Source organism: Cupressus sempervirens, chromosome 2 (genome assembly GCF_028749045.1).
Source record: "Cupressus sempervirens isolate cs-2001-9-10 chromosome 2, ASM2874904v1, whole genome shotgun sequence".
Taxonomy (NCBI): Eukaryota; Viridiplantae; Streptophyta; class Pinopsida; order Cupressales; family Cupressaceae; genus Cupressus; species Cupressus sempervirens.
In genome coordinates, this window is record NC_143119.1 from 735,652,935 (window position 1) to 735,679,872 (window position 26,938).

Here is a 26,938-nt window from a genome sequence, read left to right on the forward strand (position 1 = left end):
AAATTTTTAATAAAGGATCAATCAGAAGGATTGTACATTGAATCAGGAAAGTCTGAAAAGTACCCAGCAATATACATTTACATGCATAATTTTAGCCAATTCCGCAAGAATGATTGAATTAGATTATTCAAGGGCTTGATTGAAAATCCACATTAGTAACGATTCATTTGATTTTCATCAAGCAATCATATTAGGAATTGACAAGGAAACATAACAAGGAGATGTAGGAGTACTGTTTCACCCAATTAAGTAGATCACCCATTGAGTTGGAATGCTTGTGGACCAAGATATTGGGTTGATTTGGTTGTTCAATGCTCTTGGGTTTAGTTCTGGAGAATAATCTCTATGTGTCCTATTGTGCTTTCTATTAGAATATTATAATCTTTAACGGTCATCTTAGTTAGTGTTTTGTTTATTAGGCAGTTTCTATTTCTGTCTTTAGTTCACGGTTGTTTCTTTTAGAAACATTACCTTTGTAAATCTATATGTTGATGCATAGCAGATATAAGGATGATTGTTTTGATTATTTAAATATAGTATGTATGTCAGTTCACATTGTGAACTGACATACATACACTCATACACATTGCTTGTGCTTATAAGAATAATCATTGTAAATGTTTTACCATCATCCTTGTATATGGTTGTAGTACTATATGAGTATAATAATCTGTGTAATCAGATTCCTTACATACAACAGATCAAGTAATGATTGTATATCATTTAATTTTAAACTAAGGATTGGGCAATGATCCGATATGCAAAGCAGTATATTGTGTAATGATTAAATGTAATGTAGCAGATCGGCAGCTTTCATTATTTGGTTATTGTGTTAACTAACTGATTATGAATCGGGTCTCTTGGAAGCACTGTTTGGTAATTAATTATGTTGTTTGGCAAAGAGCTATGCCATGAACGGACATGGCTTGTCTCCCCATATATATATATATGTATGTATGTATGAGCTGATTCCAAATAGAGGTATAGAAAATTGATAAATGCTCTCTCCCTGTGGTTTGGAGATTCCAGTTGCACATTTATTGTGCAAAGCAAGATAGAGGAGTAACATATCTTATACCTCTGAAAAGAATGATTAAAATTAAATTCCAACAACCTGTGGATGTGATCAAACTTAACATGGTATCAGAGCCATGGTCAAGCCAGATCAATATCAGATTTATTGTGTATGCAAATTTACCTCATATATATTCTTTTATCTCTGGCATCTGCCTGGTGTTGATTAATCGGTGGTAATTCTCAAGAGTTTTATCAAAGAATTTAATAGTTCTAATGACCCAGGATTATAATAAGATTGTGCTAAAAGAACATAGATGTAATATAACATCCGGATCAACACATTACCATCTGTCAGACCATGTGTTTTGTATATGATGCTTGACTTCTGACCTGTGATATATTTTTGATCCCATCGTTTACCAATCAGTAGCATTTCATTTGCTGTGGCAGATATCACTATTTTCACAAATTGCAATAGAAGGAATCCATTGTTCAAGTCCTTAGAGGGAGCATTAGCGATTCTTTAAAAAGTTCAGTTAGTGGTCATATATTTGCCATTTACTGGTTCAAATTAATATATGCTCCTTATTGCGGGAATGGTCACCACATTTTATAAATAAAGAATTGCTCACCCGCGGGCATGCCATCAGGATTAAATTTGGAATACAGGTGAAGCATTGGAATGGCACTTCGATGGGAACAGAGGTTATAGACATGCAGGAAATTCATTTCTTCAGTGAACTATCATGCAAATCCAGTGGCTTTATAAACTCTTGGATACAATGCAAGATTCTCTTAACAAGAAATGGATTCACAGATTGAAGAGACATAGTGAGACAATACAAATATGTCAAGCATATGTTGCAGAACAAGACGAGAGATCAGTTGAAAACTGTCACCCTATATTATTGAATAATGCATCAGTTCATTGTGAAAAACTTCATTGCCAGGTTGAGATAAATTGTTGATCAATATTTTAATCCCAACATTGATTAACTAAGGATCATTATCAATTCTATATGAAATTGGGGATGACTAAGTGATCATAATATTATGGAGCTTGTGTGCTGATACAAATCGATTTGAATTATTCGAGAACTATAGTATATGAGTAGCAGAACATATTCATCTGAGTACTGAAATATTATAATTGCCGAAATATTTCATCCAAACTATATTATCCCTGGAGGTTCATGGAACATCACAATGGTTTTCATGAATATTTGTGAGATTGGTTCTACTTCATTTCATGTATGCAACTTGTTGATTGTAGCTCCCCCCCAGTTATAGCAATACCTCAAATTTCTGTACTGTGTAAATGCAAGTTAGTGATGAGATTGAAAATGAATCTACGTTGAAGCAATGATAAAAATCTCACAAATGAATATTTGTGTGTGGAGCAGAAAGGAGATTTCTATATCTGAGGGATTCTCATTTTTGAAGACATGGAAGAAATATTAAATAGTATTTGAAATATAACAATTATTTGCATAAGGAGTTGCTAATTCCATTGTAAGTTAATTGGAGATATTGCTACGCAAGAGCATCTTGTGGAGATTGTTATTGTTTACCGCTACTCAGAAGATGATAGCATATCTGAACTTTACAATGTTTATACTCAGGAATGAAATCTGAGAAACATAATGATCTCACCTTGTTAGGTATCGGTGAAAGTGTCTGATAAGCACAAGCAAATTGTTTTTCTGATGTTAAGCATATAGGAGAACTGTGCTAGGAGGAGAAGCCTTAATCATCCCGATTCCTTCCTCAAAGAAGTTCTCGATTTTGGAATTGTACTAAGCTTGATATCTATATGGAAGTAATAGGTATCAAATATAGATGTCCAATCAAATATATTTAATATTATTTATCTGGGAAGCAATATACATTGAATCATCAGTATATCTTACAGCCTTTAAACCACACAAAGATGGAAGGCAGATTTGTATGCTCAAACATGACGGAAGATGCTCTTGATTGGAAGGGACATTTGTTATCTCTACTGCGAAAGCCATAGGTACTTTGGTTGCTTATTTGGTGGTACCCATGCAGCTGCTCTAATGAGCTGGCATATCGATGGGGGATATCTAATAGCGAAATTAGGGAGCTGAGGAAAATGATTGGAGCATGTAAACAAGTCTGACTTCTATGCTGTTGGATACTTATTTGTTGACTAAGGACAATCCATGAGTATAAAGAGAATATTACCAAGGTTTGAATACCAATTGCATTTGAGATTCCTCTTACTAGGGAGCAACTTATTTTTGTAAGAAGATGCAATGGGAAAAATCATGTAGATTACTTCCTTGATACATACAGTTGTATCTACCATCCTCTGTAGGCAATGCAAGGTGGAACCACCTTCAGTGAGAAATGCATGGTGATGTTGTAGCCCTCTTTGGGAGAAGATTTGGGGTGTAAGACCTCTTCTACTCTCTGTGTGCAACACAAGGTAGATCCATCCTCTGCAGAGGGAGACAATACTTAGAGGGAGTCTAGCACATCTGTCATAGTTAAACTTGGAAGTCAAGAGGCTGATGCATGGATGTTCTTATAGGAAAAGAAGAATGGTGCATTAAGTATGCTACCAAAGTATTGTATAAGATTCAATCTTAGGATTGTAGCTCCAAAGTTTTTTTTGGGATCTTAGTCATATGTTGATCATGCTAGAAGATGTGAGTCTATTAAAGAAAATTATCTTCTATGATTGGAATTATGTAAGGATATTTTTCTATGACAAGAGAGATTAGCTAGAGGATATGATTCAATTGATCTTTGAGGATAGATGGATACTCAAATGCTTACAGTCATGAGACTAAGTTGACGATTTAAATGTTTTCGAAGAAGAGTAAAATAACATTTAGAGGGACTTTGACATTATATTAGAAGCAACCTTGGATGAGGAGGTCAGGAGGTTGACACATTTACTTGTTGGAAGCCGAATTAGCATGAAATTCCAAATTTGGGTTAAACCCACAGTTTATTACTTTCACTCATGTTACTGTGGAATCAGATAAGACATGCCTTTGTGACAAAGGGAGCAACTTAAGGATCTACATTTTTTGATATCAAATGATATTGATTCAGAGGGAGTAGACTATGCCGAGATGGTTTTCTAACCTTCAGTTAAGGTACATTATTACTGAAGAATATACGACCAACTTTCTCACCAAGCTTCGCACTAGAGAGAAGTTCTTTGTACTTCTGGGACAAGCCTGATATGTTGGAGATTGAAGCCTTAGCTGAAAAGGAACTTCAACATCAGTGATCTATTATTTTTATCCTTGCATTTTCTTTCCTTTGAGAGAGAAGTTTGAAGTGAAAACTATTGTTTTCACCCTATTGATTGAACCATAGTGGATCCATCCTCTGATATGGTTCATGGTTGATGTCATGTGTGTGATGCCATGACAACATCACATGAAAGAATCCGTGGTGACTTTGTGTAAAATCTTTTATTGTCATGTGTGTGAGTCCGTGACTTCATTGGCCCCCCTGTGTACATTATTGAAAGGTGACAAGCTTTCAAATAATGAACACTTGTATCTAGCATTGTAAGGTGACGACTTTACAATGATTAGTTCCCTATTGTTACATTCCAAATTTTCGCTTGTTAAAATTCTGTTATAGCCGTTGAGACTTCAAACAAAATTGAGTTGGTTGGTTAAATTGTTATTTATTTTGGTTACACTCGAAAATGAAGTATTAGTTTCTTGTTATAGTTCTTGTGAAATTGAAGAGTTGGTTAATAGTTATGTTCACAAGAAATTGAAATATTGGTTTTCGTTATATGAATGACAAGTGGTTTAGCTAATACGATTATCTATTTTTGATTAAACGATTTGGAAATATGTTATTACCTTGATGAACTTTTTTTGCAAGAATGTGACGAAGGGGGGAAGCATCGCCAAAAAAGTAAAGGGCATGAGGGCACCTCTTGCCATTGAGCTAAGAGATATGAAACTTAACCACATTGGTCAAGGAAAAACTGGACTAGGTAGGCAAGGGTATACCAAGTGATCACCATGAGCTAAATTGGTCCTTGCATTGAATAAGATAGTATAATAATTGAACTAGAACAAATGGTTACCTTTATATTTGTTGGGATAATATCAGCGCTTACTGTTATAATAGACATGTCTTAATAAAAGGACACCATGGTACGTATAATTAGAATTTTACGTATATATGTGGATGTGTACATGCATATATGGGTATAGGTAGATACAAGATGATGATATCCTTATATTAATACATTGACAACAATTAATAATTTTATCTTTGGCAATGTTTTTTATATTATTATTTTTGAGTCATTGACCTTTATATTTCAAGCGGCCTATATTTTAACTTCTCCATCAGGCCTTTATATTTTCTTTCCAAGTGGTCTATATTGCTAATGTTTCTTCAGCCATTTATGTCTAGTGGCCGTTTTATGTGATTATTGAATATAGGCCAAGAACGTAACTCATTTCTTAGCCACCTGTCTTTTTTTTGCTTGTAACCAAGCATGCACATGAAACAAGCAGCCAATTCCTTATATGTGATTGCACTCTTTCTAGCGATCATGCTCCATACTAGTGAATACACTCATAAGGGCTATCTGCGATTTCTTTTGTCATCTGCATATTACGTTCTTGATACTCTTGATTCATAGCTACGAGTTTCTCCACTTTCATATCAGAGATTCTTTTTAAGTGCCATAGATTTTACCTGCAAGTTGCATGTACACTGAGGTCGTTGCTCACTTGTGATTGCCACACATTGGTGACTTATTTCTGCTTGCCTATTATGGCAAGAAGTCTGTTATTTTACAGACAAGGAGCCGTACCAGGCATCCTAGATTTCCACCCACGGTGAGGGTGATAATACACATGCATTTCCAACCAGTGGTGCACTCCTTTCTGCATTCTCTTTTCTCTTTTTGATATATTTGAAAGCTCTGAATAATAGCTCGATAATCTGAGGGAATGTATTTAAGTAAGATAGAGCTAGATGGATTAGGTCCAAATTGATTGTCTTGATGTCATAAGACAAATTGATTAAATGCATGTGAGGAGAGTCTAAATTTATCTGTTGTTACTATTATAATTACTCTGAACATAAAATATATTGGAAGAACTCTATATTTGGGCAATGCTTATACAGGGGCATCATCTATATGCCTTTGAGATAAGAGAAGGCACACTCAAAGAGACAAGAAACTGTTATGAAATTTACCATGAACCTCTCTTATAATTGTCTGTTATAAGCCCAGGCTGGGTACAAAGTTTGACCGTGATAAATAGAGTTTGATTAAAATTATAGGCAGCCACACTAGGATTCATCAAGGTCGAGATGAAGAGTGTGGGCTGATAACAAGTAATCAGTGAGATATACCTGCAACAAGAGAAGAAATTAGAAACAAAATATATAGTTGATGAACATAAACAAATAAATGATGGAAATATTGTCATTGATGTCAAAGGTTTCACAAGAGTGGACAAGATTTTAATAGTAACCATCATCAATGTCAAAGGTACAAAATAGAATATCATGATTGATGTCAAGATTGTTAAATCTGAAAGCTATAACGAGAATGATTAGTTGAAGTCAAAGATGGGTGAACACTGCATATTGAAGATAATTATAAAGTGATAAATCTAAGGCATTATTATATACATTAAAATGTATTTGAATATGACTACACCTCTGACAAGTAAGGATTGAGCACCTATGAAGTTAAATAGCATGGATTAAATTGAAGGCAGTGACAATTAACAGAGTACTCACAGTAACTAATGTTTGCTATGTATGAGAGTACAGCTGTGGAAAATGAAAGTCTTATAGAATATAACAGCACACTGCATGAACAAAATGCTAAAGTTGAGTTTGAAGTTTCAATCTGTGGCTACATATTGGAACATGAAAGAGAAAATAATGCACGTCATTAAGAAGTCAGACGTCAAGGTTCAGAAGTCATTGAGTGATTGAAACTATGCACGAGTTTCCAAGTCAACAATGAAACACATAAGAGTATACACTAAGCATCATGATGGTAACAAACTTAATCAGTATCAAAGGAGCACTGGAATCGAAGATCGGTAGAATCAATATTATCAAACAGTAACTATGAAAGGCATGCCATCGAGAGTCGAACTCACATTGAAATAGTCTTCAGTGACATGGAAAGAATCATGTAAGACATAGGTCAACACATTAAAGAAATGCAATAGTGCCCAGTAGGTGGGACAAACCCGCATGTCACATTTAGTCAAAAGTTTATCGAGGATTGAAAGGATAAGTGTCGTGAATACAAATACATATATACATAGATAAATGGTCATCGGTTCATTTGAAAGCATATAATACAAATATATAGAAAGCTATGTCACCTCGCAAAGCTATCACCAACGATAGGAGTTTCATTTTTGTACGATTCCTTCAAAATATTTGACAGTATATTCTGAACGAGTTTAGTTTGAAAGCAGTGATAAAGACAAATAATTTTAAGACCTATGGAATGAAGGGAAGACATTTCAAATGGCAGAATAAAGGTATCTGAAGTATGCAGCAACAATCAAAGAAATGAGGTATGAATGCTGCCAAGTAATAAGGCTGTCAGAAATGATACTCTAAGCACCAATGGTTGTATTCAGCAAGCAAATATAGGGTTAGATCTTCCAATAGTGCGTGATTGCATCGTTAGATACAAGGCACTCTAGAATAATCCTTAGGATTATTTCCTCCATCTCCGTCTTCTCTTTTTCATGTTTGTAGATTGAAGAGGATGTATTACATGAAAATGTGTAATTACATGTAATACGATTTACATGTCCTTATGACATCATTGACATGTAATCCAATAATTTCTCTCCGTAGATAGACTAGGTCAAAGTTGGTTGAGTTGCTCCCACTTTTTCCTCCTTTTTCTCAACTCCTTTGCCTATATAAAGGAGTCCCCCCTCATTGTAAAAAACATCTTTCATTTGTATGCAATAGAGTTCTGGAGAAATTGTGCAAGCATAACTTTGATTGTGTAGTACTATTTTGTTATCTTTGATTCATTTGTTTTTGCATTTTTGATAATAGAGTATAAAGAGTTAGGAGGCAATCGGAACTGAAGCTTTGACTGGGAGTGGTTGTGGAGATATGACTAGGAGCTTTGACTTAGCTTATATCTCTTTCTTAATTCACAAAAATAGTTAGAATTCTTTATTTCTGGATGTCTTTGTGCCCTATTAGTAAAGGTTATTCTTATAGCATAGATTAAGACGGGACTTAGAGCCAATCTGGTACGCATTCAGCTAGACTTTGAGTTAGTGTTGGTCTATTGGTATCACTGTTTACAACTTTAGATAGAAATGCAGTTCGAGGTTTCATCTCGTGCATTATAGCTCCACAAGTAAGTGGATTCTTTTTAGAAAGTTAAGAGGAAAGAATATTGGTAATACCCATTCAAAGTTTCTCAACTTCTTGCTTACGTTGAGTTGATCTAAGGAACGGTGAGAAGGGGCAGCCTCCCTTTAAAGTAGGAGAGACTTTGTCTCACACGTTGTGGCTGGTCTATCTATTTTGCGATTGGATTTTACCCAAAACTGTTGGTTGCAAAATATCCACCTAACATAGTGGGTTGGTGCTCATGAAGACAACAATGGGTATTGGTGCTTCCGGTGGGTCTCTGCCTGCGAACTATGGGAGTTGGAGTTTCCTGTGAATTGGTGCTCATAAACATAGGGGTTGGAGCCTCTACTAGGTTGGAGCCTACAAATCATTGTAAAAGAACAAGTTTATATAAAAACAATTGTTGTCGTGGTTTTCTCTCGCTTTGGGTTTCCACATAAATCTTGTGTCATTGTTTCATATGCATAATTGTTAATTTCAGTATTTGAAGTTATTGTTTGAATAAAAGTTTTAAATTGGAAAATTTGTTATTATATTGATTTACCCTCCCTCTCAGTATAATTGTGTGCTCTTCAATAAATATAGACTAAATCAGCTCATGGTGATCAAATCGGACTATTCTTGTTGTCAAGTTGAGTGGTGGGTGATCGTGCATATCGTGTCCTTGCAAATCCCTAGCCATGATAGGTTTAGTGGCATGCTTGCTGTTGTGATCACTAGAGGTCAGGGTTGGTAGCAGTTGGATAAATGGGTTGATGGGAAGGACTCCATAGCCTAGCTGGCTGGATAGCCAACACTCTAACACCAGGACGCTCAATGGCAAGATAGGGGTGTGCCATCCTAATCTCGGTTAGGGAGGGCCTTTCTCGGTTGAGACTGTGCGGGGATACTTAAAGGTTTGCGGTTGGGAGGTTAAGCCCTTAACAATGCTTCTCCTCTCCACCAGATGCGAAGACTTGCACAAGACAGAGATATGATCTGCATTCAAGTTATCTTCTTTTGAATAGGTACTTTACTTTTATGTATTTGCATTTTCAGCTGAAGATATGTTAGTTGGTTAATATTGTCAAATTAGTTACTCTCCTTCAATGGACTAGGATTCAGTTAACCTATTATAACCTTGATCCCTTTCATTTGAATACATCGAATAGTTGTTATAACTGTTTTTCATGTGAATATGAAAGGTATTGTTTATATAAAATGTTTAATTAGAAATGGGAAAAATTAGTTTGTTACAAGTACAACTATCTTAATGAATATCATGAGACTTGATATTCGTGGACATGTCATAAAAGTTAGTATCTCTTGGATTTATTGATAGATATCATGAGACTTGATATCAGTTAAGTATCAATATGCTACTTATGAGATAATCATGGGGGATATTATGTGACGTAATATCTGTGGAAATGCCATGACTTGTAATGGTAGACATCATGAGATGTGATGTTAGTGCACATACATAACTTGGATGTATATGTGAAGAATGTCATGTGACTTGATGTTCTTATAGTATCCTCCAATATCACAAGTTAGGTGATATTTGCATTGATATATACTTAATTATCTTCCCTAGCTAAGAGGGAGTGTTGATGCATAGCAGCTTCGGTCAGATATAAGGATGATTGTTTTGATGATTTAAATATGAGTACGTATGTATGTATGTCAGCTCACAACATATATACGCATACGCATTGCTTGTGCTTATAAGAGTAATTGTTCTAAATGTTTTACCATTGTTCTTGTATACGATCGAAATACTATACGAGTATAATTTGTGTATTCAGATCGTTTTCATCTTCTCTTGCCACGTATTGTGCAATGAACATTGGCGGCTGCATTCAGTTACATACAACAGATCAAGTAATGGTTGTATATCATTTATAGTAAGGATCGAGGAATGATTTGATACTATGCAAAGCAGCTTGTGTAATGATTAAATGTAATGTAGCAGATTGACGACTTTCATCATTTGGTTATTGTGTTAACTAACTGATTATGAATTGGATCTCTTGGAAGCACTCTTTGGTAATTAATTATGTTGTTTGACTAAGAGCCATGCCACGAATGGACATGGCTCTACATTGTGGAGACATGTCCCTTCATGACATGTCTCCCCATTCATATATATATGAGACGATTCCCAATAGAGTAGCATAGAAAATTGAAATACTCTCTCTCCCTTTGGAGTATCTTCTTGCAGTGGTATTGAGCTATAGGGGATTTTCAGTTTGTAATCAGGTTGTAATCATTGAATAATAAGAACATTGGACTCGCTGTTTGGTGGACGTAGCCCAGGGATTGGGTGAACCACGTTAATCTTTGTGACTTGTGTTCTCTTTTGTGTGCTTTATTATTTTCTGATATTGGTTATACTTGCATGTAATTGTTATTTCTGTCACTCAGCAGTCTCTCCATACACAAACCTCGTATTCTTTCGAAGGCATTAGTGGAAGACTAAGGACCAGTATATTAATTATATTGTTCTTTCGTGAATTACAGATGTATATGTATACAGTTGAAATTAAGAATGACTGTCATGTAATTCTGAATTCTGGTATTATTCATACATTCCAAGACCATAATAAATGCTATTTGAATCCGCTGTGTATTCTGTTTCTGATTTTATTTGATATTCCCCCTTTCCTCAAATGATCCTTCTTTCTTTTATATACGACAATGTGAGGGAGAGGTTACAACTTTTTATTATAAATGCCCTTTGGTGATAGACACAACCTTTCACCATCAACACCTTTGAAAGGGTGCAATTTTTTATTAGTTCTGGCCTCTGAAAGGGACACAACCATTCACAATTAGATCTGCACTTTTTATTTAAATCTGATCTGTATATCTGATTCCTCCTTTTCTGATTACAGAATAAACACTTATTTCCTTGATCCTCTTTTGGATTCCCATTTCCGATGGGCCTGTGTCTCTTTTTTATCTTCCCACACAAGGGAGGAGTCATACCTTTTCATTATTTTAACCTTTTGAAAGAGTCACAACTCTCGACCCATAATTACAATTTAATTATCTTCTAGAGGATTGTTATAGTAAAGTATTTTCTTTATTTATTCTTAATGATGATTCCCTTAATTTAATATTAAATTACTGTCATCTTTTAGTCAGCTCTCTAGAATATTGTTTAAAGAGTGCAGTTTGATTTAGTCAGTAAGGCTGTGATCATGCTTTTATAGATGCTGTGATCTGGTACATTCCTTGACAGTGGGCATGGCATGTAAGTTTGGCTAGCCAGAACTGGTACACTTACAACCTCTTGTTTAACAATAAGGAATGAAACACCCAGAAATAAGGAGTGAACTTTTCAAAACAAACCAAGGAGACCTGCAACACAAACACAAAAGTCAAGCCAAAATTGAATAGAATAGTATGTTTGTGCTCAGGATTCGAGAGCTTTGGATGCTTCTGCATCATCCTAGTGTGGCTTTAACTTCAATTTTAAAGTGCAACTGCAAACTTGTTATTTTTTGACCTGGTAATTAGTTGTTGGCATATCTGCTGGCAGCTGTAACTGTAAATTGCTCAACTCCTGTCTGCTGTGTGTAGTCTCGATTCTTTCTTTCTTTTTTGCTTTCTATACACATCAGCCTCACTGTGGTTTTTGCTGTCTCAGTTCTTTTCTTTGCTTTGATGTTAAAAATGTAAAATTAACACTAAGGGTTTTGGCAATGTTTTTATCATTCTATAAATGTTTCTATTATCCTTTTTTTGGGAGATTACCACACCAGTAGGCGACAACCTCAAGGGGATATTAAGAGATGCGAATGCACATCTCCAGTTACCGGAGATTTCTGTATACTAGTCTCCTGTATCAGGGACATATCCCAGGGGGCAGGAGATGAGTCTCCTAGCAACACTGAATAAATTGATAATACATTTCTCAATATGTAACTTGTGTCTGGTTTTAAATTTTTTTATTTTATATCACAAAAAATCACTTTAGATTTATATTATTTTTTCGATGCTTACATTTTTGGGTTGCAAAACTGTAGACTAGGAAAGATGGAACAAAGATGAGCCTTGCACAAAGCAAAAAGATGTCACAGCTTACTGCGGACAATGCACAGTGGGAAGATCGGCAACTGATGAGATCTGGTGCTGTTCGGGGAACAGAGGTGCAAACAGAATTTGAAGACGAAGAGGATAGCAGGGTTATTCTTCTTGTACATGGTGGGAATCAATTATTGAACTACTCTAATTTTAATAGGTTCTATTTCTAACGGTTGTTTATGCTCCGAAAATTAATACTAAAAGTAAATAGTATTCTGAAACAAGTCAGAATTAGTCAATGTTGTTTCTAGTTGCCTAAATTTAATATGAGTGCCCCTCAATACTATTCTCACTTTGGCTAAATGTTTTAAATGTTATGGACAGATACAAAGCCTCCATTTCTGGATGGTCGTGTTGTCTTTACAAAACAGGCGGAGCCTATCATGCCCATAAAGGATCCGACATCAGATATGGCTATAATTTCTAGAAAAGGATCTGTATTAGTGAGAGAAATCCGTGAGAAACAAAGCATGAACAAATCTCGACAGCGGTTTTGGGAGCTTGCAGGGTCTAAATTAGGAAATATTCTTGGGGTTGAGAAAACAGCTGAACAGGTACATGCCGATCCTAAAAATCTGTCAAGGTTCGAGCCGTATGTATAGCTATGCAGTTTTAACTAGTGTAACATTCTGCATTCTCTCTGTTGAAATGCCAACGTTCTTTTTTATCAGGTGGACGCAGATCAAGCAACTGTTGGTTCAGAGGGAGAGGTTGATTTTAAACAGGATGCAAAATTTGTGTCACACTTGAAAGAAAAAGGAGAAGCAGTGAGTGAGTTTGCAAAATCAAAGACACTAACTGAACAGCGGCATTATCTTCCAATATTTTCTGTCCGAGATGATCTTTTACAGGCATGGAAACTTCTTTTTGTTTTTTGAATGACTCTGATCATGCTTATCTGAACCTGATTATAATCAGTTTTTCTTGATAACATATGCTACCCAAGTTATTCTGCTAGTAATTGTATTTTCTGCTTTTTAAGGTTGTCCGTGAAAATCAAGTAATTGTGGTGGTAGGAGAGACAGGATCAGGGAAGACCACACAACTTACACAGGTATCATCCCCTATATGTATGCCTAGCTTTTTTTTGTGTTTATTTCCGTCATATGTAGTAGTACGGTGTTAATCTCTGCTTAGTTTTGAACTTCATTTTGAATTATTATTATCTTAATGCAGTATTTGCATGAGGATGGATACACAACATATGGAATGATAGGATGCACTCAACCAAGACGTGTTGCAGCTATGAGTGTTGCAAAGCGTGTTAGTGAAGAGATGGAAACTGAATTGGGAGATAAAGTTGGTTATGCTATTCGCTTTGAGGATGTTACTGGACCGAATACATTAATTAAGGTAATTTATTTGAGTTCTTATTGCATGCTGATAAGAGTTTGAGAAAATAAACCATATGCAGGTTCTTGTAAATTTGTGAATATGGTTGAATGATTGTCATAATATTGAGTTTTCATTCAGATTTGTTTCTGTCATCTTTATGCTGGAGCATAAGATCCACAAAGAATTGATTTCTTATAGAGGATATTAATGGCAAGCATGTGTGAATTGATTTGTAGTTGGAAACTTTTTCATCTAAGTTGCTAGTTCGAGTTTGCCAATACTACTGATTCTTTCGCCCTGGGTGCTGTACAACTGGGTACAGCTGTGTGCATATGTGCAAAAATATTTGAAATACACAGAAGTACTCTATTTGCCAAAGAAAAAAACTCATAATTCATTAATTCAGTGTCAGATGTGAAATTTTTGCAAAATCACAATTAATAAACTCCAAGTTGCTCCTCATTGAGAGAGTTAAGGTCAACGTTTATTCCACAATGTAAATGATGACTGTCCTTGAGATTGTCTTGTCAATAACCATGTAACATTTTCTTCCCTTCTAATGATATTCAAAATAAACTCAAGATGAAGGTTGTCAGTTGCGTGTCCCCTCAATGTTCAAGTTAGTTTACTCTGGGATGAACCCATAGGGAACTCTGGATGCTAGGGTTAGACCTTGGGTGTACCCAGGCTAGTCTGAGCTTCATAGCCACACACAAACCAAACTGAGGTAATTCAAAGGTCATTTCTGCTGAATCTGGCTTTAGTGGTTGTTATCTTGTATAGTTGGTTCACCTTTAACAAATTAGATGATATTTTACGGTTTTATCATCTATGCTTCATTTCTTGTGAAAGTTTTCTATATGCAAATCAGCCTGCATAAAGACAGCAAGTACAGAATAGCGGCAGAGAAACAGAAAATTTAGAACTTTTATGCAATTCCCATTACAGTATGACTAAGGCCTGTCACATCACATATCTCGCGGAGCTTCAAGGGGCCACACAATTAACATCTAAAATATTTAATACTTTATGTTGTATGCTTAACCTAGGAAACCACTAATGTCAAAATCATTTTGATGAAGTGTTCAAATAACAAATGACTAATCAAATATAATATAATTGATTGACATGCTCCCTGCAATAATAAAAAACACTATCTCCTCGTGGTATTTAACCTTCATAATACACGGCTGTGTATTACAAACTTTCTCCAAGTTCTCACATAAGCTCCAAGGTAAACTTTCTTTCTCATTGCTTTGCCAGTTAATTATTAACTGTACCCCTTATAAAGAGTTGATAGGCTAAACAATCATCCTTACTAATGCAGACTACACTAAGGTTTTTTTTTGGGCAAAACAATTATCCTTACTAATGTAGACCACACTAAGTTTTTTCCGAGCTCAACAGTCATCCTTACTAATGCAGACTAGAATATAAAAGAGGAGGCAAAGTTTTAAAAAATCTTTTAGTGCAGCAGTTTCAATGGGTTACAGTTTTTAACACTATCCAAATCATAATACATACCAAACTTTAAGTGATCATGTAGGCAATTTTTGTGGCAAGAGCAACACAAATTTCTATATATTACATTATCTTCAAGAAGTCTTAACCATTAAAACAATACAGGCATTCTGGCCACTGACATTGACAAGTTGCAATTTATAGGTTGTAATTCTTAAGTAGCACCCAGTCTAATATTAGAGACCATCCATTTCAAAACAGATTAAGCTGATATTGCTGCAGCCAGTACTGACAGCAGCTGCCGACCATACACAAGAATAATGAATCTGCTTAATATGACATGAAGATGCTGCCAGAGAAAAAAATGGAATAACCACTCATAAACAATTAACTGCCAAAGATACATTTGGGCGATGAAAATATTTTCTGTTGCTGCACATACAGGAAGGACTGAATCTGCCTCAAATTGCAAGGTTAGTTGAAATACAAAATAACAGAAAACTAACTCCTGAATCACAGTTAACGTCAGGGCCAAAGTGGTCTCCTTTAAAGTTGTCACACAAGATGTCCATCCTTATTGCAAAGCAGCTCAAAAGTCTCTTTTACTTTTGATTTTGAGTTGCAGAATTAGAAAATGATGGCGCATTTGCATCGTTGCCATATTAAAAGTCTTCTTGAATCTTTACTCTATCATAACTAGATTTTAAGACCTTGGATGATATTGCCTCAATCTGGATGAGTTCTGCTTTCTCCTTTACTAGGTGTCTACAAAATATCTCAATTGTTGATATTTGAAGTGGATCACCCTAGGCATCTATTTTGAAGTGAATTGTGGACAAGCATAGATAAAATCATTATATATATATTTGCTATCACTCTTTTCAGATCCACGATCTTTTAATTGAGATCAGAAACTTGAGCCTTGTACAAACTTCTGTAATGGTTGGGAATTCCAGTGATATTAGGAAGTTATTTCATTCTTCAATTGAAGAGTCTTGATTTCATTTATCTCCTCGTAACATTCCTATTTCAAAGTGTCCAATTTCTGATATGAAATTTCAATCCATTTAAAACACTAATGCCTATTGAGAATTGTGCTTCGTCACTGATTCAATAACTTTGTTTTCTGTTTTGCCTTCGCTAATTCTGTCCATGTTTGAAGAGTCATTTTATCTTGCACGTTGCTCTGCAACAAGTCTATCGCACATGCCTTTCATGTGTGATAGTTATAAGGACTCAACAGGGCATGCAATTCCAAATTGGCTATTGCAACCATTAGAACTTCCAACTTTACAAGCTTTTACAGCTGACTTGTGCAAAAAAAATCTGTAGTAAGTTGCTTAAGAGGGAATGAGAATCATAATAAAGTGCTTAGGAATAATAACAATCAAAGCACTGAAAGAGTTGCTAACAAGAAACAGTAGATAAAAAGAGAGTGATACTGCCCATTGTTCCAGATTGTGTAACTTACAACCACCCAAATTTCTATTTGGCATGCAACACTGCAATTTGAAGCATATGACGTTTTGTTTTCTCAAGTTGCAATTTACCTGTAGAAGTTTTATTGTAATGTCTAACAATTTATAAAATACAAAAAACACACAATATCACTGATTTAGCTTTGATATAATGAAGGTGTAAGAAAAAATATTTCCTTAGAAAAATAGCAACCTCAAACTCTTGGGGACTTGCTGGTTAGGAAACACTGAGGTGTCCAAAGATCTGCTCTCAGAAATTTATTTGAAAAGAATCTATGAATAAATCTTTCAATATGCTGAAGATTGCTGAATCGGCTTTCTTGTGAACTCAAAATCCAAAAAGCGACTCCATATGACCAAGATATGTTTAAAAATAGAAGGGCCTTAAAATTGATGCTTAATTGGCAAAGAGGGTTGCAAGAACCAAAAAATTGAAATGTGGGTTAAACAAGCGTCTTTATGCTGAAGGTACAAAATGAGCAAATGTAGGTAAAGTTAAGTTTTGGTGGGTTGGACTGCATCTCAAACTGAGCCTACTACTTCAAATAAGGTGAAAATACCTCTTTGTGGAAAGATAGATGTGTGGGCTTGAACTCTTAAACAACCTAATGCCTTACCAAAGGCTTGTCTACTACACACAAAAGTTCAATGATGATATTTCCCAAAAGGAATTGTTGAGATAAAAGTATGTTTTTCTTAAAATTGGAAAAATGTTGGGATCTGCATAGGGGATGGGAGTTGGGTGAGAGAGGAGCTCTGATTCAAGATTGTAGAAGGCAGGGTTAAGGAAGCTTCAAGAATAGCCAATTGTTGAACAAAGGTGCCATTGTGAAATGACAAGAATCAGGATTCAAAAGATGTTGTGAAACTGTTTGAAGTGAATATGTCATGTCTTGTCCCCAATTTGAAACCCTAATTCTGATATTCTCATCCTTTTCACATCAATTTTGTGAAGTATTTGGAAGAGACAAAATTAATGTAATATAAGATCACACATGGATAATGTCAGAGATGGTATCAAGGATAGCTAATGATCAATATCTAACAATATGATGTCAAGTAAGCTATGCACAGAACAGAGCTACATGGAGTTTCTAATAATGTTTCATGGAGTAACATTCCAATGTAAATGATATCTATTGTGCAAGGTGCAAACATGAAGTTGACCAGAAAATGAAAGAAGACTATATATATGTATATACTGTCAATAAGATTTATAACCGATAAATGAAGAATTGGAACTAAGCAGTGTCTACAATCCAGAGAATGACATTGGCAATATGTAATTAAAGGAACAATGTTGAGGATATGTGACCTACAAAACAAATCAAGTAGTGAAACAAATGAGGGATAGAAGAAGGATGTGACCTTAGTGCAGGAGGATAAGATCCAATCATAGATATGATCCCATGAGGAAAATTAGTGACGCTCATCATTATTTGTTGAGGAGACTGTTCAGATTTCTTGGCACCACAGGAAAACACACTTTGCCCATCCAGAGACCTGAGATGTAAATAAACATCGATCTAACATTAGTTGCTGGTCATTTGAGAACAGATATCTTCTCAGCAACCTAGTTGAACAATGGTCAGTAATGAAAATTACCTAATCACATCGATAAGAACAAAAAACATATGTAATCAGTGATTACAGAGAGCTTACACATAATCAGTATTATGGACATTGTTTATAAAAGGCACAAGGTATAATGAGCGAGGGATTGATTATATCAATAATTAACAATAAAGATAATATTAATTGGTATCATTGATTGGTAGTGGAGTGGCATAAACCATGTCTTTGGAGTGCAACCAATCTCTTCAGTATTACAAGCTATATAAAGGGATTGGATTCTTGCAAACAATGGAGGAAGGAAGAATAGGAATGTAATGTCCCCATTTTGGCCACCATCAAAGTTTGAGGGATTAGCCTATTATTGTGATCCTCGTAGGCTATTATTGTGGATTGAGGGTCTTCTGAGGCTTGGCTATGGGAGGGTCTTGTCTTCTTCACGATTCAGTATATATCAGATTGGACTTTCTTTGACTCAGATTGGACTTTGTTTGGGCTTAGTTTCATGTACCTGCTATTTATGGCAAGTCAGGTGATGATTGAGAAGGACCCTTTCTATTTTTGGAAAGTGCATTTGGTTACATGGGGAAATAATAGGAGTGACTCTTGTTTTAGACGACATGGCAAGTATTTTGGGAGTTATTATTATTTTAGTGGCTAATTTATTATTGAATCATCAAATGACTTATTATAAAGTTATAATTTAACTTTATAGTTTCACTTAGGTTGAGAGCTGAGTCATCATTGGAAGGAGCCATTTATTAATTAATTATAAGCATAAGTCAAGAATTAAATATAAAAATGCAAGGAGTTGTTTTATTTAAAAGTTGAAGCCTCTTAAGTGAAAAGCATCTTCATGAAGCCATGTGTTAGAAAAGTTATTTAATAAAATAATTTAATAGAAGATTCTAATTAATGGTGGGTTGGTGAAGCCAAGAGCATTATAAAAGGTGGCTTCATGAAGCAAATAGATCACCCAATTGTCTATTTGATTTTATCTTTGTGAGGGTTTTTGAGTTTCTGATTTTTGATTCCACTGCTGAGGTATAGTGGTTTTGTACTGAGATCTCAGTCTGATTTTTGAGCATCTTCTCATACTGTGTTGGCTGTAGCTAAGAAGAGTTTTTCTATTGAAGCAATTGTGTCTTAGAATTCTGAATTTGCTGCTTAAGAATTTACTGTGGGAAAATTCTGAGATGGAGATTTGAAGTCTGATTTATTTCATCAGATTATACCTATTTTGGCGTGGCTTTGTGTTGAGTTTTGGTTTCTAAACGTACTGCTGTGCAAACACCTATAACTGCTGCCTGGGCAGTATTTCTTCTATCAGCAGCACTGCATATTGAGCACTTAGCAACCCATGTAAGCCCCTGTCTGGCGGGTTCTTGGGAAGGGTTTGGTTCTGCTGTATTTGCACAGGCTCGGGCATGGAAAAGATAAGCAACGTGGCACTCCCTCTCTGCTGCAAATTAATCTGCAAGTCCGTGTCTTCCTTAAAAGGGAATTATTGGAGATTTTTCAGCATATACCAGGTGCTCTAGAATTTGTAATTCCAAGTAATAAAGTGCTATCTAATTTAATTAAAGCTCATTGCAATTTGGCATTCAAGTTTGTGAATCATTTGATTGTGTGCCAAATGTCTGTATAACTGCCCTTTGCTGCAGATGGACATTTGTTTTTCCTAGAATGCATGGGAAGTGTTTGTCAATATGTCAACTTATTGTTAAGCTGATTTCAGTCACTCATGTATGAAAAAGTTTGAAAACAAGATAGCGTATTATTTCTAATACATTGGCAATCAATTTTGCATCATCAGAAGCCTTGAGGGAGAGTATGGAAAGACTTAAGCTTCATCAACAAAGATTAGTGGTGGGGCTGTCGGATTCAAAGATGTTTGATAGGGCAATGAAGTATATGGTTTTCGCCTTTAGTAGGCCGACACCGAGGTTGCAGGGAAGGATACTTGAGTTTTCCATAGCAGGTGTTCATGATGCAAATGTACCAGTATTTAGTACAACACTTTCTAGTCCTATCCATAGTTTTGCTGATAGACGCTCCACACAGACATGTGGATGTGTCAGTGCCATTGGTGGATTGCAACATTGAGCTTCAACAGGTTGAGGCTTCCAGGGTTGTTGCGGTTAGTGCAGAGGCAATTGATGCAGTAGTTACCGCTGATTGTTTAGATTCTCTCGAGGAGGGGGTTGTTATTGAAGATTTATATGTCGGTTGTTGTAGTGTTTCTCCTAAGCAGGAGTCAGTACCTTTCTCAGGTGGCATAGGCAAGAGCATGGAGCTATCCAACTATGAATTGGTGATTTGGGTGTTACAGTGGAGTCAATGGATGTTGGTTCATGCTTTAGCACTATTGATTCACAACCTGACATTGAGTCGTGTGCAGGGTTAGGTGATAATAGTTGAGCATCATGTGGATAAAGTGAGTATGGACACCTCTGATGATTTTTTGAATGATGCTATGAGCTACACTGGGTATGATATTCCTTGTAGATATTGGATGATGACTCTGAGGAGGTTTTGGGTGGTTCCTAGGATCAAAATTTACATGGATTTTCTGTTGAGGGGGAAATAGTCATATGAGGAGTACAATACAGCGAGGGTTTCTACTTCGAAGGAGGTGTTGGTTGAGGTATGGACTTGCCGTATCTCAGTTGCAGATGTGTGCGAGGATAATAACATGTGGTGAGCGATCTTGTGGTGAGCAATTTTGATTTAGTTCCTATTATAGTGCAGTTAGTGGGATAGATAGCTTGCATAGGAAGTAAAGGTTACAAAGGCATCTTGTGTCTTGTCAACTGAATGTCAGTGACAGAGACATCTCTTCAACTCTTGAGCATTATGATGCTATTCGTCAGATGTTGGCCGCATCTGGTTGGGGTGCTCCTATGTCAGATGAGCACGGTGATAAAAGTCTTTCCCTAGCGGAGTTTCATGTGCTTCAAAAGGTTGTCAGGATCATGAAGCATAATTATTTCATAGTTAGTTGCTGACAAGGATTACCTTATGGATTTGGGTAGCAGCCGTTATGAGGCATTGCTAGGGAAAGAGGAGGTGGTAGCTGAGCTCACCCAAGAGCTTGAGGTGACTGTGAACTCTCTTTAGTTTATCCAATTGGCTCTTTAGGACACACAATCACATTTGGAGGATGTTATCGTGGAATTGGAGTGAGTACAGTCGACACTAGCCTTAGAACCAATTCATTTGCATATTGTGGTAGTTGGTGGTAAGTTGGCTTCTATGGTTGGGGATGAGGGACATGATGATGTGGTAGACACATCTGTCCAAGATATGGGTGTAGGTATAGAGGAGATGAGAGCATTAGTAAAGATGAGCTCTCTCGACGATTTCCTTCCTTTTGCTCGAAGCAAATCTTCTCTCTCATCTCATATTGTTGGTACCATTGGACAGTTGGCAGTGCCACGTTTTCAGAGGGATCAACTATGGGTCGCGGGGGAGTAGGTTGACGCTTCCATGTATAGTTTCTACTCTACTGAGTCATTCATGGAGTATTTACTTGAGAGTTAAGATTTGTGGGAGGATTCATATAGAGTATTTGAGGGTACTCTCTTTCGGGGCTCTCGTGCTATACAACAATTGGTGGGTAAGATTGTAGAGACCTTGGCTACAATTCTTCCCGATGGGAATTTTGTGGTTGGGTTTGCTAAGATCCTACCCAGCTAGTAGTTGTGCAGAGCTAGATATTGGAGCCATTTCTTAAATCTCGGTTTGGTAGTGATGAGTCATTGGCAGAGTATGGGGTTTTCTACGGGCATTACATAGTGGGGCATGATCATCATTTTGCTTTTGACCCACATGTAGAGGATTTTGTTTCACGTCAATGTGGGTTGGTTCCAGTTTCAGACCATCCATTATGGGATGGGTTTGCACCATCTGTAATTGATAGGGTTGGTAGTTGCAAGTTAGTGACAAGCTACTTGTAGTGCCAACATATCCATGACGATTTTGTTTTGGATGGATATTAGGGTTATGACACAAATACTTTTTGGAGTGCTAGTTCCTGTCGCACATATGGGCTTCATGCTCATGTCAGTTTGGTAGGGTGTGCAAGGAGTTTTGATCTTGCAAGTGATATTGGATATCCCACTTCTCTTTCTTATGGATGAATGTGAGTTACGTCTCTCCAGATTGGTTGAGATGCCATCGTTGGTATTGTAACGCCTTGCTCGAGAAGTAAAGAGAAATTAACCTAACATGTTTACTGAACTATTTTTTTTTGACGTTTAAACAACAAAAGATAGTAATAATGTAGAAGCAATATATACATACACATCAAGTGCTCATAAGCAATTACAAATATAGTTTCTATTCCTCAAGGGTTCCTTCACGTTGAGTTACATTAAGAAGTTTGTATTAATTAGTTTAAGTCTCAAGAACAAAGTCCTAGATCATAAAGAAATAATAGATACATTACCACAATTGTGTCCCATACCACAAAAGTAATACTAATCGAATTTGGTTCCTTAACAGGCAATTCTAAAATAACATTGGTTCTCAAACCCAAGTTCTCATAAATGCTCAATAGCATAAAGCTCATAAAACATAAATCTCAATTCAAATCATAAAGTACATCATGACATCCAGTCAAATAATCATAAAAGAAATCTAAAAAACGCCTCTTTTGCACGTCCTAACTTGACCAACTAAACAATTCACAAAGAAAACCACCACGAAAATAAAAATCACAAGATTAAATAGAATATAAGAAAACACATAGTTTTCAGCCAATATGATTTAAATCCATAGATTTCTCTTGCTTAGTTTGGATCATAAGGATGTGTTTAAAAATAAAGTAACAATATATATGTTAATATAAATTGTTATGTTAATATACTTATTTAAATCAATAAGTATTTAAATATCCAATCTCTTTGTGCATATTAAATATCATGCAATATTATCATGTTATTAATTCAAATCATCTTAAACTATGAATGATTTAATTAATAACATAAATGTATATTATTAGATTAAATGTTAATATCAATTTGATTTCTAAAATACTCTTTTGACTTCTATTTAAGTCTAATATTAATATTTACTTTTTCTTTAATTCATAACGCAACTAGAGATAACAAAAATTTGAAATTATAATTATAATTAAGTTATTTACAATTTCTCTTATAAAATTAAATATTCCTTAGTTACCGGTTCGAGTTCAGTTTGAAATAAGGGTTCGCCAGTACGACAAAATCTTCAAAAGGGTTTTGGGTCCGTTTGGGTTCGTTCGTACAAAAATATGTAAAAGTTATAAAAAAAAATATACATATATATGAAGCCTAGAAGCATAGAGTATCATAAAATCATATGATGTATCATGTAAACTAAGTTAATCATTTAAACAACAAAAACACCATAGGCATAAACTTTATACACGCAAGTTATAATCATAGCATCATGAATAAAGATCATACAATCATATATTTCAATTTTCAAGTTCAACATCAGAGATTCAAAACATTAAAACTTAAAAGTAAATCATTATCCATGAATCATAACAGCAAGTTCCAGTATCATTGTTTCAACTTCAAGTCAACTAATCATAATGTATAAAATCTTAATATTCATCTTCTTCTTCTCCTCCTCCTTGTAGTGCTTCCGCATTAGTTGACTTAGCAATAGAGCTAAGGACAATGGGATCAACACCAACAACAATAGTATGGGCATCGAAATTTTTAAAGTCTTCAATTGTAAGCCGAGAAGCAAAAGTATCCAAGTCTGCCAACTTTGCATCTACATCCCATCTTTATCTCTCCCTTCTTTGTATTCTTTAGTCTTGTGCGTGAGGAGACACAAGTTGTAATGCACAAACACTAAGTTTTTTGCTCTTTTTGATTGGAACATATTGCGCTTCATTGAATGGATGAAAGAATATGTGCTCAAATTTCTTTCTGAAGTGGATAAACTAGCAATCTATGAAGACATGACATGCAAACAATAAAATAAAATTTAAATTATGTAACATGAATCTTATAATTTCTAACAATTTTTTTAGACAAAGGAAACTAATAACAGCTTTTTTAAAATTAAACTTGTGATATCACTTTGATTGCAAGGGGCTACAACGTTTGAAATCTTTGGCCATGGTGGTACCACCAACTATGAACATCCTTCCTAAATCAATGATGAAGAGCATCATTACTTAAATTTTTTGCATCCATAGACTGTATGAACTCATCCGTAATCAAATCTCACATTTCATCATCAGAAAAGTCTTTCAAATGCTGCCTTGTATCCTTCAGACACTTCTATGTCTCTATAGGGTGGTAGCCTTCTTGGTAGATTAGTATATTGGGTGGTATAGTATTTGGGCGTCAATGCATAAGAGAGAAAATGTAGAGTGGTCATTTTGTTCCATCTTTCTATAACAATTGCTCGCTTGAAGGTGGTCTCTTGAGGATCTTGTTCCTTCTCATTTACAATTTGCTTGATCTTCTCAAGCATTGAGTCTATGCCATCAGAGATCTCTCCAAAGCAAGGTCTATCCATGTCTGCATACCTAAGCATGATTATAATGGGTGCGGTGAGATTAATGAGATATTCCACATGTTCCCACCAATTTTCATCCAATATCCTCTTCCTTATTTTGGTTGCCTCCATATAGCCCAATTGTTGCTGGTTACCATATTGATAGGTGCCTCTTTCACTTGTATAAGTCGTCTCAAGACGATTACATTTGATGCAAAACATGTCTCAGCAACCTGTAACATAAAACAAAGCAAAAACAATGCAAATTGTTAGATACATACTTGATAAAAGAATTCAACAACGCAAACGTGAGAACATTTTGAATATCCCTTGAGTCATGTGGTGGTTTGTGATGAACATCTGGATGTCCTCAACTTGTGCATACATCTCCTTGATTCACTAAATACTCTTCCCAATCTTTTGTAGCATAAGGTTGAATGAATGAATTGCACAAGGTGTCCAAAAAATATGTTGGTATCTCTCTTCAACCAACAAACCAATAGCTCTACAATTCTTTGCGTTGTTTGTTATGACTTGGACAACATTTCTTGCACCCACTTGTTCAATGGCATCAATTAGGATATTAGTAATGAATGGCCCATCTTTTACTTGCCCCTCATAGTCCACTGCTTTAAAAAACATTGCCCCTTTAGGGAACACCACCAAAACATTGATCAATGAACGATTTCTAACATCTTTCCACTCGTTTGAAACAATTGTAACCCCTATCTCAATTTGCGAATCCTTGATGGGCTTCAATTGCTCATCAATCAATTTGGCCTCGTCATCCAACAAGGTGGTTCATACTCTCTCAAAACTAGGACCTAAATACCCTATAGGTGCCTTTTTAGCACTTCTCAACATCTGCTTGAAATATGGAGAGCGAACAAGATTAAAAGACAACCCATTTGCATACAAGCATCTTGCTACATCAATGTCGGCAATTTCCCTACTCTGATTTTGAAATGTAGTTTCAAGTGATCTGTTTCTTTTGTGTCAAATGAGTGCTTCATTTTGAGAATCAGGAGCAGTTGAGGTAGTATTGAAGGGGTGATTTTCTATCACAACATCTGGGGTGGATTTCATTCTTTTGTTCTTTTGTTATTCTTATAATCATCAATGGCATTTTGTCTAAGTTCCTCTCTCTCTTCAGCTTGCTCATGCTCTTCAATATATTTTAATACTACTGAGTTGGCACAGGTGCATTTTTTTTCTAGGACACTTATTCACTCCTCTACCAGGGTATCCACACAAATGACCCACCACACGATAGTATAAACTATTTCTTTCTACATCACAACCCTAACATTTCCAATTGAAGCCACACCTCCTAGAAGAGATTCTAGAAAATCCACATACTTCCTTAAAGGAGAATCAAATGGGGGTTCTATTCTTTTTGGGATATTGGCATTGCATACTGCGGAAGATGTAGATCCCTTTGAAGCTCCTTTTCCTACGATAAGAAATTCTGTACATATTGACATGTTGATATTATTATTGGGAATAAAATTTTAGCCTTTATGAATCATTGAAACAAAAGCAAAATAGAACAAGAACTTACCTCTTTCTGATATTGTAAGTTTGCAAATATGTAGTAATGAGACATAAACATTTCAATATAGCCAACAATCCATTCTTTCAACTTCACCTTGTACAAGCTTCTTTTGGTCAATCACTTATTTGCTCACAAAATCACCTATTTGTACACCACAAATGATGTTAGAAGCCAAAATAACCTACTTACATTCACTTTTTAGGGCAATCAGAACTAAAAAAATATAAAATTTGTTATAAAAAACAACTTGAAAGTCACACGTTCTTGGAAATTCGTCCCAAAATTCGATTTGGGCAGCCAAACTTTGCCTGGGTTCGAATTCTAGATTGTGGGTTTGAACCAGCCTAGGGAAATTTGAACCTTGATCGAACTAGACCTGTATTTCAAATTGGTTCAAACCCAAGACAGGGTTCTTGGGCCAAAACGGCGAATCCGAGTAACTAAGAAGTATGCATAATTAAATGATTATATAGCGAACTCCACTATAACTTCTTTTAAAATATAATTAAATTACACTTATATATTTATTAATTTGTAACTCCACTTGTATTAATAAATATAT

General features: G+C 35.6%; 1 protein-coding gene across 2 annotated transcripts in view; it reads left to right on the forward strand.

Moving 5' to 3' along the window:
* Positions 1 to 26,938, forward strand: part of EMB3011 (RNA helicase family protein) — a 60,488-nt gene that overhangs the window by 12,756 nt on the left and 20,794 nt on the right. For both annotated transcript variants that reach the window (XM_089815225.1, XM_089815226.1), the window contains exons 10-14: positions 12,414 to 12,591; positions 12,796 to 13,025; positions 13,143 to 13,322; positions 13,454 to 13,525; positions 13,648 to 13,824. In XM_089815225.1, the coding sequence (XP_089671351.1) occupies positions 12,414 to 12,591; positions 12,796 to 13,025; positions 13,143 to 13,322; positions 13,454 to 13,525; positions 13,648 to 13,824 (837 nt within the window). The remainder of the gene's footprint in view (positions 1 to 12,413; positions 12,592 to 12,795; positions 13,026 to 13,142; positions 13,323 to 13,453; positions 13,526 to 13,647; positions 13,825 to 26,938) is intronic.